Source organism: Urocitellus parryii, chromosome 1 (genome assembly GCF_045843805.1).
Source record: "Urocitellus parryii isolate mUroPar1 chromosome 1, mUroPar1.hap1, whole genome shotgun sequence".
Taxonomy (NCBI): domain Eukaryota; kingdom Metazoa; phylum Chordata; class Mammalia; order Rodentia; family Sciuridae; genus Urocitellus; species Urocitellus parryii.
Window position 1 is genome coordinate 223,123,369 of NC_135531.1, and position 12,954 is coordinate 223,136,322.

The 12,954-nt window shown below is 34.6% G+C and overlaps 1 protein-coding gene across 6 annotated transcripts in view; it reads left to right on the forward strand.

The window, feature by feature from the left end:
- Ubr3 (ubiquitin protein ligase E3 component n-recognin 3) overlaps window positions 1–12,954 on the forward strand; it is a 222,444-nt gene that overhangs the window by 27,125 nt on the left and 182,365 nt on the right. For 4 of the 6 annotated variants that reach the window (XM_077802756.1, XM_077802758.1, XM_077802761.1 and 1 more), the window contains exons 2-3: window positions 6,448–6,587; window positions 10,059–10,217. In XM_077802756.1, coding sequence (XP_077658882.1) covers window positions 6,448–6,587; window positions 10,059–10,217 — 299 coding nt within the window. The remainder of the gene's footprint in view (window positions 1–6,447; window positions 6,588–10,058; window positions 10,218–12,954) is intronic. The other 2 variants (XM_077802757.1, XM_077802766.1) reach the window with 1 other exon arrangement.

The window sequence follows — 12,954 nt, forward strand, 5'->3', positions numbered from 1 at the left end:
GTGCATATGAGGCAAGCACTCTGCCAATTGGACTATATCCCCAGCCCTCCTATTCATTTTTGAGAGGTTTGTATCATAAATAATAATCTTTTGTCTGTTTTAGATAAGTATTTTTTCCTGTTTCTTAATGTTACATAGAAGCTTTTGATTTATATAGACAATTTTTGTTCTTTTATAGCTTTAGTTTCAAGTCTTACTTAGATATGCTTTCTCTGAGGTAATGTAGGAGAATAGTTAATTTCCTTCCAGATTCCTTTCTTTACATTTGATTTTTGTGTGAGTGGGGGTTGGGGTGCTGGGGACTGAACCAGAGCCTTGAATATGCTAGGCAAGCACTTTACCACTAAGTCACACCTCCAGTGCCCACATTTGATTTTTTTTTTAAATTTTAATATTTATTTTTGAGTTTTCGGCGGACACAACATCTTTGTTTGTATGTGGTGCTGAGGATCGAACCCGGGCAGCACGCATGCCAGGTGAGCGTGCTACCGCTTGAGCCACATCCCCAGCCCCCGCATTTGATTTTTAATGTATTTGAAATATATTTTGTATATGGTGTAACATAGTAATCAGATTTACTTCCTGTGTTTAAAAGTGAATTTTTCCTTAAGCAATTTATTAAAATCTTATACTTACCATATTGAATTGAGATGCATATGTTAAATTTACAAATTTACATATTTAGGGCTCCATTGTGGTCTATATGCTATGTTATTAAATTACCAGGAAGTTTTAATTAAAATAGTTTTGTACTGTGTTTTAAGGTCAAATTCATTATCATTGGGCTGGAGTTGTGGCTCAGTGGTACAGTGCTTGCCTAGCACATGTGAGGCACTGGGTTTGATCCTCAGCAACATATAAAAATAAATAAATAAAGGTATTGTGTTAATCTACAATTTAAAAAATATAAAAAACATTATTATTATTAATCATTTTCCCAGTGTTGCTATTATTTTTGACACATTTGCTTTTTAACTTTAGAATTAGCATATGATTAATTTAAATCTAATGGCATTATGTTTGAGGAACTGCCTTTTTTTCTCTTTTTAAAATACAATCAGTTTTTCAGGTGTAGGTAGTCTTTGAAAATGGAAAGGAGATCAGCAGAGTAGATAAAAGGGTCTGGGGGAGGGAGGAGGGAAGGGAAAGGAGAAAAACAGGGGAATGGTGTTGGCCAAATTATATTGTTGTAAGAAAAAAACCAAACCAAACCAAAATAAAATCAGTATTTCTATGTAGGAGTGTAATTTTTCTCTATTCAAATCTTCATTGATTTTTAGCTAAGATACTTTGTGTACACTTCTTATTAAGTGTATTTCTAGCATTTTACATATTTAATGTGGTAATTTTGTGTATGTTAACAAAGTAATGGATTTGTAATTATTTGGATTGTGATTATAGAATAGTTTACATCATTTTTGCTCAAGTGTACCAGTTGTACTTTAAAATGAGTATGAACAGGATTAGAAGGAAGGCATACAGTTTAAAAAGTTTTATTTATTTATTTTACAGTAGAATGCATTTTGACATATAGTACACAAATGGAGCACAGCTTCCCATTTAATTGGCTGTACATGGTTCAGAGTCACTCCATTATTGTAATCATAGGTGTATATAGGAAAATAATGTCTGTCTCATTCTATCGTCCTTCCCATCCCCACAAACCCACCCTTTCCCTCACTCTCCTGTACACAAATCAAAATTCCTTCATTATTCTCTATCCCTTCGCCCCAACATGGATCACTTCTCAGAGAAAACATTCAGCTTTTGGTTTGTTGGGATTAACTTATTTCACTTAGCATGATAGTCTCTAGTTCCATCCATTTACCTGCAAATGCCATAATTTCATTCTTCTTTAAGGCTGAGTAATATTCTTTTTTTTTTTTTTTAAATATTTATTTATTTATTTTTAGTTCTCGGTGGACACAACATCTTTGTTGGTATGTGGTGCTGAGAATCGAACCCGGGCCGCAAGCATGCCAGGCGAGCGCGCTACCGCTTGAGCCACATCCCCAGCCCCATATTCTATTGTGTATATTTTCTTTATCCATTCATCCATTGAAGGGCATCTAGGTTGTTTCCATAGTTTAGCTATTGTGAATAAAGCTGCTATAAATATTGATGTGGCTGCGTCACTGTAGTATGCTGATTTTAAGTCCTTTGGGTATAAACTGAGGAGTGGGATAGCTGGGTCCAATGATGGATCCATTCCCGATTTTCTGAGAAATCTCGATATTGGTTTCCAGAGTGGTTGCACCAATTTGTAGTCCCATCGACAATGTATAAGTACACTTTTTCTTCCACATCCTCACCCACACTTATTATTGCTTGTATTCAATTGTCATTCTCACTGGAGAGAAATGAAATTTTAGTTTTGATTTGCATTTCGGTAATTACTAGAGATGATGAACATTTTTTCATATGTTTTTTGATCAATTATATTTCTTCTTCTTTGAAGTGTCTGTTCAGCTCCTGGCCTGTTTATTGATTGTTTTTTTTTTGTCATGTTTATTTTTCAGTTGTAGTTGGATACAATACCTTTAATTAATTTATTTACTTTATGTGGTGCTGAGGATTGAACCCAGGGCGTCATACCTGCTAGCGAGCGCTCTACCTCTGAGCCACAATTCCAGCCCATGTTGTTAAGTTTTTTATTTCTTTATATATCCTGAAGATTAGTGCTCTGCCTGAGGTGTGTATGGTAAAGATTTTTTCCCATTCTATAGGCTCTCTCATCATGTTATTGATTGTTTCCTTTGCTGAGAAGAAGCTTTTTGTTTGCATCCATCTCATTTATTGATTCTTGATTTTACTTTTTGCACTTTAGGAGTCTTATTACTACATAATGAAGATTTGGGCATACTCTTCTTTCTATTAGTTGCAGGGTCTATGTTCTAGTGTCTAAATCTTTGACCCATTTTAAGTTGATTTTTGTGCAGGGTGAGAGATAGAGGTTCAATTTCATTCTGCTGCATATGGAATTTTGGTTTTCTCAGCACCATTTGTTGAATAGGCTGTTTTCCACTGTATGTTTTTGGTGCCTTTGTCTAGTATGAGATAACTGTATTTGTGTGGGTTTGTATGAGTTTGTATCCATGTCTTCTATTGGTCTACATGTCTATTTTGGTGCCAATACCTTGACATTTTTGTTACTGTTGCTCTGTATTGTAACTTAAGGTCTGGTATTATGATGCCTCCTGCTTTACTATTCTTGCTAATGACTGCCTTGGATATTCTGGATCTCTTATTTTTTCTAAAAGAATTTCATGATTGCTTTTTCTAGTTCTATGAAGAATGTTATTGGGATTTTTATAGGAATTGCATTAAATCTGTATAACAGTTTTGGTAGTATGGCCATTTTGACTATATTAATTCTTTCTATCCCAGAGCATGAGAGATCTTTCCATCTTCTGAGGTCTTCTTCGATTTCTTTCTTTAGTGTTCTGTAATTTTCATTGTCTTTTACCTCTTTTGTTAGATTGATTCTCAAGTATTTTATGTTTTTAGGCCATTGTGAATGGGGTGGTTTTCCTAATTTTTCTTGCATTGTATTCATCGCTTATGTATAGAAATGCATTTGATTTATGGATATTGATTTTATATACTGCTACTTTGCTGAATTCATTTATTACTTCTAGACGTTTTCTGGTGGACTTTTTTTTTTTTTAAAAAAAAGAGGGAGTGAGAGAGGAGAGAGAGAGAGAGAGAGAGAGAGAGAGAGAGAATTTTTAATATTTATTTTTTAGTTCTCTGCGGACACAACATCTTTGTTGGTATGTGGTGCTGAGAATCGAACCCGGGCCACACGCATGCCAGGCGAGCGCGCTACCGCTTGAGCCACATCCCCAGCCCCTCTGGTGGACTTTTTTGGATTTTCTAAATATGGAATCAGGGCTGGGGATGTGGTTCAAGCGATAGCGCAATTGCCTGGCATGCATAGGGCACTGGGTTTGATCTTCAGCACCACATACAAATAAAATAAAGATGTTGTGTCCACTGAAACTAAAAAATAAATATTAAAAAATTCTCTTAAAAAATTAAAAAAAATAAATATAGAATCATGTTATCAGCAAATAGTGATAGTTCTTCTTTTCTTATGTGTATTCCTTTAATTTTTTTCACCTGTCTGATTGCTCTTAGCTAGAGTTTAAGGACTATATGGAATAGAAGTGGTGAAAGAGAATATCCCTGTCTTGTTCCAGATTTTAGAGGGAATGTTTTCATTTTTTTCTCCATTCATATTGATGTTGGCCTTGGGCTTAGCATAGATAGCTTTTACAATGTTGAGTTATGTTCCTACTATCCCCAGTTTTTCTAGTGCTTTGAACATGAACAGGTGCTGTATTTTGTCAAGTGCTTTCTCAGCATCTATTGAGATAACCTATGATTCTTGTCTTTAAGTCTTTTGGTGTGATGAATTGATTTCCATAAGTTGAACCAACCTTGTATCCCTGGGGTGAATCCTACTTGATTGTGGGTACTGTCTTTTTAATATTTTTTTATGTGATTTGCCAGAAGTTTATTGAGAATTTTGTGTCTGTGTTCATCAGTGATATCCATCTGAAGTTTTCTTTCTTTGATGTGTCTTTGCTTGGTTTTAGAATCAGGGTTTAACCTCTTGGAATGAGTTTGATAGGTTTCTGTCCTTTTCTATTTTATGGAATATCCAGAAGAGTATTGGTATTAATTCCTCTTTGCAGATCTTGTAGAACTTGGCTGAGAATCCATCTGGCCCTGGGCTTTTCTTGATTGGTAGGCTTTTGATCGGGTCTTCTATTCCGTTGCTTGAAATTGAACTGTTTAAATTGTGTATGTCCTCCTGATTGAGTTTGAGCAGATCATATGCCTCTAGAAATTTGTCAGTGTCTTCGGGATTTTCTATTTTACTGGAGTATAAAGTTTCAAAATAGTTTCTGATTTTATCTTCTGTATTTCAACAGTGTCTGACATAATATTTCCTTTTTATCACAAATTTTAGTAATTGGAGTTTTCTCTCTCCTTTTTGTTAGGGTGGCTAAAGGTTTATAAATTTTATTTATTTTTTAAAAGTACCAGCTTTTTGTTTTGTCAGTTTTTTGAATTGTTTCTTTTGTTTCAATTTCATTAATTGAAGCCCTGATTTTAATTATTCCTGTCTGCTACTTTTGGTGTTGATTATTCTTCTTTTTCTAGGGCTTTGAGATGTAATTTCAGGTCATTTATTTGTAGATTTTTTATTCTTTTAATGAATGAGCTCAGTGCAGTGAACTTTCCTCTTAACACAGTCTTCATAGTGTCCCAGAGATTTTGATATGTTGTATTAGAGTTCTCATTTACCTCTAAGAATTTTTTTTATCTCCTCCCTGATGTCTTCTGTTATCCATGCTTCATTCAATAGTTACTGTTTAGTCTTCAGGTATTCGAGTAGCTTCTATTTTTTATTTTATTATTGAGTTCTAGTTTAATTTCATTATGGTCTGATAGAATGCAGGGTAGTATTTCTATTCTTTATATTTGTATTGGCTAAGACTTGGTTTGTGGCATAACACGTGATCTATTTTATAGAAGGATCCATGTGTTGCTGAGAAAAAAGTGTATTTGCTTGTTGATGGATGAGATATTGTGATGGGCTGGGGATGTGGCTCAAGGGGCTGGGGATATGGCTCAAGTGGTAGCGCGCTTGCCTGGCATGCGTGGCCCAGGTTGGATCCTCAGCACCACATACAAACAAAGATGTTGTGTCCGCCGAAAACTAAAAAATAAATATTAAAAAAAAAGAGAGATATTCTGTATATGTCCTTTAAGTCTAAATTATTGATTGTATTATTGAGTTCTGTGGTTTCTTTGTTTAGTTTTTGTTTGGAAGATCTATCCAGTGGTGAGAGAGGTGTGTTAAAGTCACAAGGCATACAGTTAAATGTCTGTCTTAACTTAAAAGATATAAATATATATGTTTATTTTTTATCTATTCATTAATACAATAAGTTAGAAGTAATTGATATATGAATTGAAAATGTAAATTCTTTGGAATGATCATTGCATTTTTATAGGTTATAAAGGAAAGAAGCAACAGTACTTGAAAGTAATAAATTGCAGTTCAAAATATAAATTCTGTGATGAGATTTTCTTTTGGAACTTAACCAGTATGGTCTTGTCTTAGGAAAAATATCCCTGAGTGCCATTTTTTTTTTTCAAGGCCAATTAGAACTATATTCTTTTGGGACCAGTGGTGAGGCTCAGTTGTAGAGTGCTTGCCTAGCATGCATGAGGCTCTGGGTTTGATCCTTAGCACTGCAAAAAGAAAAGGGAGCAACTTATTCTTTTAACTTGGTGCCTTAAAAATCATGAAGAAGGACCATATTGACTTTATTGGCCAGTATTTTGTTTATGAATATTGGGAATGGAAGTAATATATTGTTGACCAGTTGGATATCACTGTTAATTTTTTTCTTTTTTTTTTCATTACAGGTTTTGCAAAAGGCATCAGATTAAATCAAGTTCAAATATTCCCTGTGTTCCCAAAGACTTATTGATGATGTCTGAATTTGTTCTTCCAAGATTTATTTTTTGTCTTATTCAGTACTTAAGAGACGGCTATAATGAACCAGGTATATTTCAAACTATTCCTTGCTAGTACTCTTTATAAGTTCCTAGTTCACAAAGTTTTACATGAATAATGTGATGAATTTGTTTAGACATTATTGTTTTTGTTTACCATTATAAAAGAGATGACTAAATACAGAGACTGAATAAAAACACTAGAATAAATGATATTACTATAGATACCTTGTAGTAGTCATGATTTGGTGTCAAAATGTTTTTGATCAAACTTATTTGACCTTTTGCAAATAAAGAAGTAGTCCATTTTATGGGGTTAAATTCACTTTATTTGTAATCATATTAGGATAGAGCAGAATTAAGATGCCCTGGAAATGTTTGAATTTAATTTATATTTTTAGATGATAAAAGCATTGTATTTTTTTCTTTCTGGTAGAAGTCTATATATTGTAATTTTCCCCTTCATATAGTTTATATAATAATTTATAATAGGGTCACGTTGCTCATTTCCATATTACTGGTAAAATGTGTGGGAATACGTATCATGTTAGTATTAAAAAGAGAAAAGAAACATTCAAATTATGGGTATTCATTAAAGATTTTTTGGGTGCTGGGAATTGAACTCAGAGGCACTCAACCACTGAGCCACATCCCAGCCCTATTTTGTATTTTATTTAGAGATTGGGTCTCACTGAGTTGTTTGGCACCTCACTTTTGCTGAGGCTGGCTTTGAACTCTGTATCCTCCTGTCTCAGCCTCCTGAGCCACTGGGATTGCAAGCGTGGGCCATCATACCTGACTCTTTTTAAAAATATTTTTTTGGGTGTCAATGGACCTTTATTTTATGCATTTATATGTGATGCTGAGAATTTAACCCAGTGCCTAACACATGATAGGTAAGAGCTCTACTACTGAGCTACAACCCCAGCCCACTACAATCTTGATTAATACATTTTAGTTAAATATTTAGATTTTGTTATCTATTAAAGTTCTTAGTCTGATGTGAATTAAAGATTATCAATGATGTAAAATGAATTTATTAACTTTTAATGTCTTTTATATACATTTTTTAATATTAACTTTAACTTTTTTGTTTATTTTATTTGCTGTGCTGGGGATTGGACCCAGGACTGATATCCAACCCTTTTAATTTTATTTTGAGGCAAGGTTAGTAAGTTGGCCAGGCTGGCCTTGAACTTGTTATCCTGCCTCAGCCTGTTGAGTCTCTGGGATTATAGGCATGTGCCACCATGCCTGGCTTGTTTTTCATTAAAAAATATATATTTTTTAATGAAAAAAATATTCTTTTATTGGTGCTGGGGATTGAACCAGGAGTTTGTATACAATCTTTTGTTAAGTACTTCTGCTTCTCTCAGAATATATATCTTATAATACAGAAATATATTATTTTGATTTAGTCCCAGACTATTGTTTCTTTGAGGTAACAGAACCAGATACCAGCTACCAGATGGGTTATTGAGATTTCCTTTATTTTTAATTTTTTTGATACTGGGAATTGAACCCAGGGGTGTGCTACCATTGAATCACATTCCCAGCTTTTTAAAATTTGAGACTGGTTATCACTAAGTTGCTTGCATATTTCTCATAAACTAGTTAACAGATTTTTTTGGAATTTACCTTTTATATTACCGGTGTTCTATTTCGGAAATGTAATAGGTTTAAGTAATTATGAGAACCTTAAAATTTAGTTTAGTCAATGACTACTTCACATAAAAGTGTACTATTGGTGATATTTAGCAGTTAAAAAGGTAGATGACATAAGTATATAGCTGTAATAATCATCTGTTACCATTATTTGAAAACACGAATGAGTAGGAACACTTTTTGTATAAAGACGAGGAAGAGCATGAAAAGAACATTAACATTAAACAGGGATGAGAGGTGGGAGGGAAAGGGAGAGAGAAGGGAAATTGCATGGAAATGGAAGGAGACCCTCAGGGTTATACAAAATTACATACAAGAGGAAGTGAGGGGAAAGGGAAAAAAAAAAAACCAAAAACAAGGGGGAGAAATGAATTATAGTAGATGGGGTAGAAAGAGAAGAGGGGAAGGGAAGGGAGGGGAGGGGGGATAGTAGAGGATAGGAAAGGCAGCAGAATACAACAGACACTAGTATGGCAATATGTAAATCAGTAGATGTGTAACCGATGTGATTCTGCAATCTGTATACAGGGTAAAAATGGGAGTTCATAACCCACTTGAATCAAAATGTGAAATATGATATATCAAGAACTATGTAATGTTTTGAACAACCAATAATAAAAATTAAAAAAAAAGATGAGTTTTATAAATATGGGTTCGTGAAATTTTCCTCTATTTCCTCTTTGTACTCAGCATCAATTTTTGTATAACAAACAAACAAACAAACAAAAAAAAAAAACAAAAAAAAATCCCAGAAAAAGCAAAACAAGTCCATTATTTTGTATAGAGATCACTATAAATTAATAGAAGGTAATGGAAGTTAAAGGATCTTGTGGTTTTATAGTTGCTTTGAGTTCTTTTTCTCTTTTCACACCATAATCCTTTGACCATTGTTAGAGCTTGTGTCAGAGACTTTAGAAACCAAGAGCAAATATTAATTAAATATCTGTTAATATATATAAATCACTGGGGCTGAGTATGGTGGTGCATGCTGATAATCTTAGCAGCTCAGGAGGCCGAGATAGAAGGATCTAGAGTTCAAAGTCAGCCTCAGCAATGGGTGAGGTGCTAAGCAACTCAGTGAGACCCTGTCTATAAATAAAATAGAAAATAGGACTGGAGGATGTGGCTCAGTGGTCGAGAGCTCCTGAGTTCGATCTCTGTTTCCCCCCACCTCCCCAAAAAAAGATCACTGGGAAGAGTATACAAATGAATAGTATACAATATTAGCTTTCCATTGAGAAAGTAAGGTTTTAGATGCTGAATAAAGAATGAAATTAATGTCGTCTTTCCTGGACATACAGGTGCTCCCTTAGCTTCCTTATATGTGTTCTTCTTTTAATCAATTATGGCTCAATGCTAAAGATTTCCATTTATTTCTTCCTTTTAGATATCAACTTCTCTAAAACATCTTTTTCTTTTTATATTTAATATTCTGTGTCATTACTGTCTAAGATTTTTATCTCTCCTTTCAGCTATACTAGGCATTTTGCCTGCTGTGTTTATATATATATATATATATATATATATATATATATATATATATATATATATGATATTTTTACACACATACACATATATGTACTTTTTTGGTGTGTGGTACTGGGTATTAAACACAGGGTTGCTTTCACTAAACAATATCCCCAGCCTTTTGTAGTTGCTGAGGCTGGCCTTGAACTTGTGATCCTTCTGCCTTAGCCTCCTGAATCTCTGAGATTATAGGTATGTACCACCATGTTCTTCCTTTAGTTATCATTGATTGTACATATACATATACAAATTTTATATGTATACTTATATCTGTGCGTATATGTGTATGCACACATACACATATATACATTTTTTTTTTTTCCTTTTAGCAGCTGATGTATCATCAGAAAAAGACCTTAACAAAGTCCTTCAGCTTTTGGAACCTCAAATTTCCTTTTTAGAAGACCTAACTAAAATGGGAGGAGCAATGAGGTCTGTTCTTACCCAGGTTTTGACAAACCAACAAAACTACAAAGATCTAACTTCTGGTGAGTAAAATGTTAGATGAGAAATTTATAATTATGTTACTATAGGTATACATTTTATAACTTAAAAGCAAAATGTGGATTTTTCATAGAAAACTTGAAGTTAAGAGAATTCATAGATGAGGAAGTTGAGCTCCAGAAAAATTAAATGATCTATTAAAAATCTCACAACTAATTTATTTTGAGAAGCCCAAGTCTTTCAACATTTGATGTAACATATTTAAAAAAGAAACCTTTATTTTATTTATTCATTTTGTGTGTGTGTGTGTGTTGCTGAGAATTGAAACCAGTGCCTCACATGTGCAAGGCAAGCGCTCTGCCACTGAGCCCCTTGATGTAGCATATTTATAATTATGCTTTACTGCCCTGTTTCACAAAAGTAACAACCACTTTTATGTTTATAGTTTTGGTATTTTATTTTATTTATTTATTTGTTTTTTAGAGAGAGAGAGAGAGAATTTTAATATTTATTTTTTAGTTTTCGGCAGACACAACATCTTTGTTTGTATGTGGTGCTGAGGATCGAACCCGGGCCGTGCGCATGCCAGGCGAGCGCGCTACCACTTGAGCCACATCCCCAGCCCCTTAGTTTTGGTATTTTAAATTTCTGGATTATATGGACTAGGATTTTATTATAATAAGGAGTTTAAATTATAAAACTTGGGATTACTGAATGTTTTATGTATCTGGTATATTGTAATAAAAATAGTTTAAACACCTTTAGTTTGCCCCAATTATTGTACAATAAATGCATCAATTATTTCAAAATCTTGTTATAAATATTTTAAACAGTGCTTTTTCTTACTGTTTGTGAACAATATAATTTGAGAATTAAAGTTCATCATGTTTTTTTAAGTGGTATAATTTTCATGTATATTTTTACCATATTAGATGCTTATCTGATACACTTATTTCTTCAATACTTCCTTTTGACTGCTAGTACTGGGGATTGAATACTGGACCTTGTGCTCATGAGGCAAGCCCTCCACCAGTGAGCTACACCCTCAACCCTTTAAATTTTTTTTTTTTTTAATTTGAGATAGGACCTTGCTAAGTTGCACAGATGGGCTTCGAAATTGCAATCCTCCTTCCTCATCCTCCCAGAAACTGGGATTACAGGTGGGGTGGCATCACTATGCCTGGCTAAGTCACAAAGTTCTTATTAGGCACCCACAAGGTGCTTGACTCTGGACCAGGCACTGGAGTGTGGGGTAGGGAAGGTAATAGTAAACTTTTATTATTCTATCCTTGCTCTTATAACACTGTGGTCTAGTGAGTTAGGTTTCATTAATTAAACTAACCCCCTCTCTCAATTGTGTAATTATAAACTATAATAAGTGCTGTGAAAGTGTTGGGCAAGTGATTGTGAAAGAAAGCTCCAGTTTCACTGGTGGTAGAGGCGTGAAGCAACACTGCGGAAGCAGTATTTAAAGTAAAACCTAATGGTTGAGAGGGAGTGATTTAACTAAAGGATGAGGGGAGTTAAAGCCATGGAGTTGGAGTCCAGGTAGATGACATCTGTTTTTGGCTACTGGAATGGCTCTTATGTCATAACAACATAAAACTGGACAAATGATGAGGCAGCTGTTTTCAGGCTCTGGATAATAGGTAGCCCATGACTGTGAACTCAGAAGGGAAAAAAATGAGGTGAGCCTCATGACAGCTCTGGGAATAACTTCCTGATAATAGAGAAACACTGGTATTGAAGCAGAGCATTGTGGTCTTGTTAAGAATGCAGAGATTAAGGTGTAGGACAGCTGATGTCATTGGAAATTATGGAGTCCTGGGGTAGAATGCTGAGATATAGTGGGGGCAGACTTGTGAGGGAGTCTTGGAAGTGCTTAGCTAAAGACTGGATTGCATATTTACAGGATGAGACTACTTAAACCTTACTACATTGATTACTATGGGATTAAAAGCAGAAAAGAAATAATAGAGGTCATGCAATGTTGGGGGACATTGGAGTTTCAGTTCAACCAGACCTCAGATATTTAGCAGAGTTACCAGTAGGCCAAACCTTGGTGTAAAGTCTGTTTTAGACAAGCCTTTAAGAAAGCCTATATTTAGTTGGGTGCAGTGGCGCATGCTTGTAACCCCAGCAGCTCAGGAGGCTGAGGCAGGAAGATCTAGAGTTCAAAGCCAGCCTCAGCAACCAGTGAGGTGCTAAGCAACTCAGTGAGACCCTGTCTCTAAATAAAATACAAAATAGAGCTGGGGATGTGGCTTAGTGCCCCTGAATTCAATCCCTGGTACCCTACCCCCCCCCAAAAAAAAAAAAAAAAAGAAAGAAAGCCTATAACTCTTATCAGGATTTGCAAGGAAGGAGGAGTTTAGAGGTGATTCCTGTGACTCAAGAGGGCCTTCTGAGCAATTAGGCTTTTCATAGGTCTGCTCCTTACTGAGCATGAAACCAAGCCTTCATGCATTTTTGGTATTCAATCTTAAACCTTACTACATTGATTACTATGGGATTAAAAGCAGAAAAGAAATAATAGAGGTCATGCAATGTTGGGGGACATTGGAGTTTCAGTTTGGTATTCAATCTGTGATTGAATTGTCTTCTAGAACAAAATTTAATATTCTTTAGAGGAAGGAAATAGAATCCAAAATGTTCTATAATGTGTCATGAGAATATCCAGAATATAATAAAAACTGATGAAAATATAGGAAAACAAACTGTGCTAAAGGCAAGAAAAAAAAATAGCCACTAGAAATTGATCTTAAGGTGGCCCAGATATTG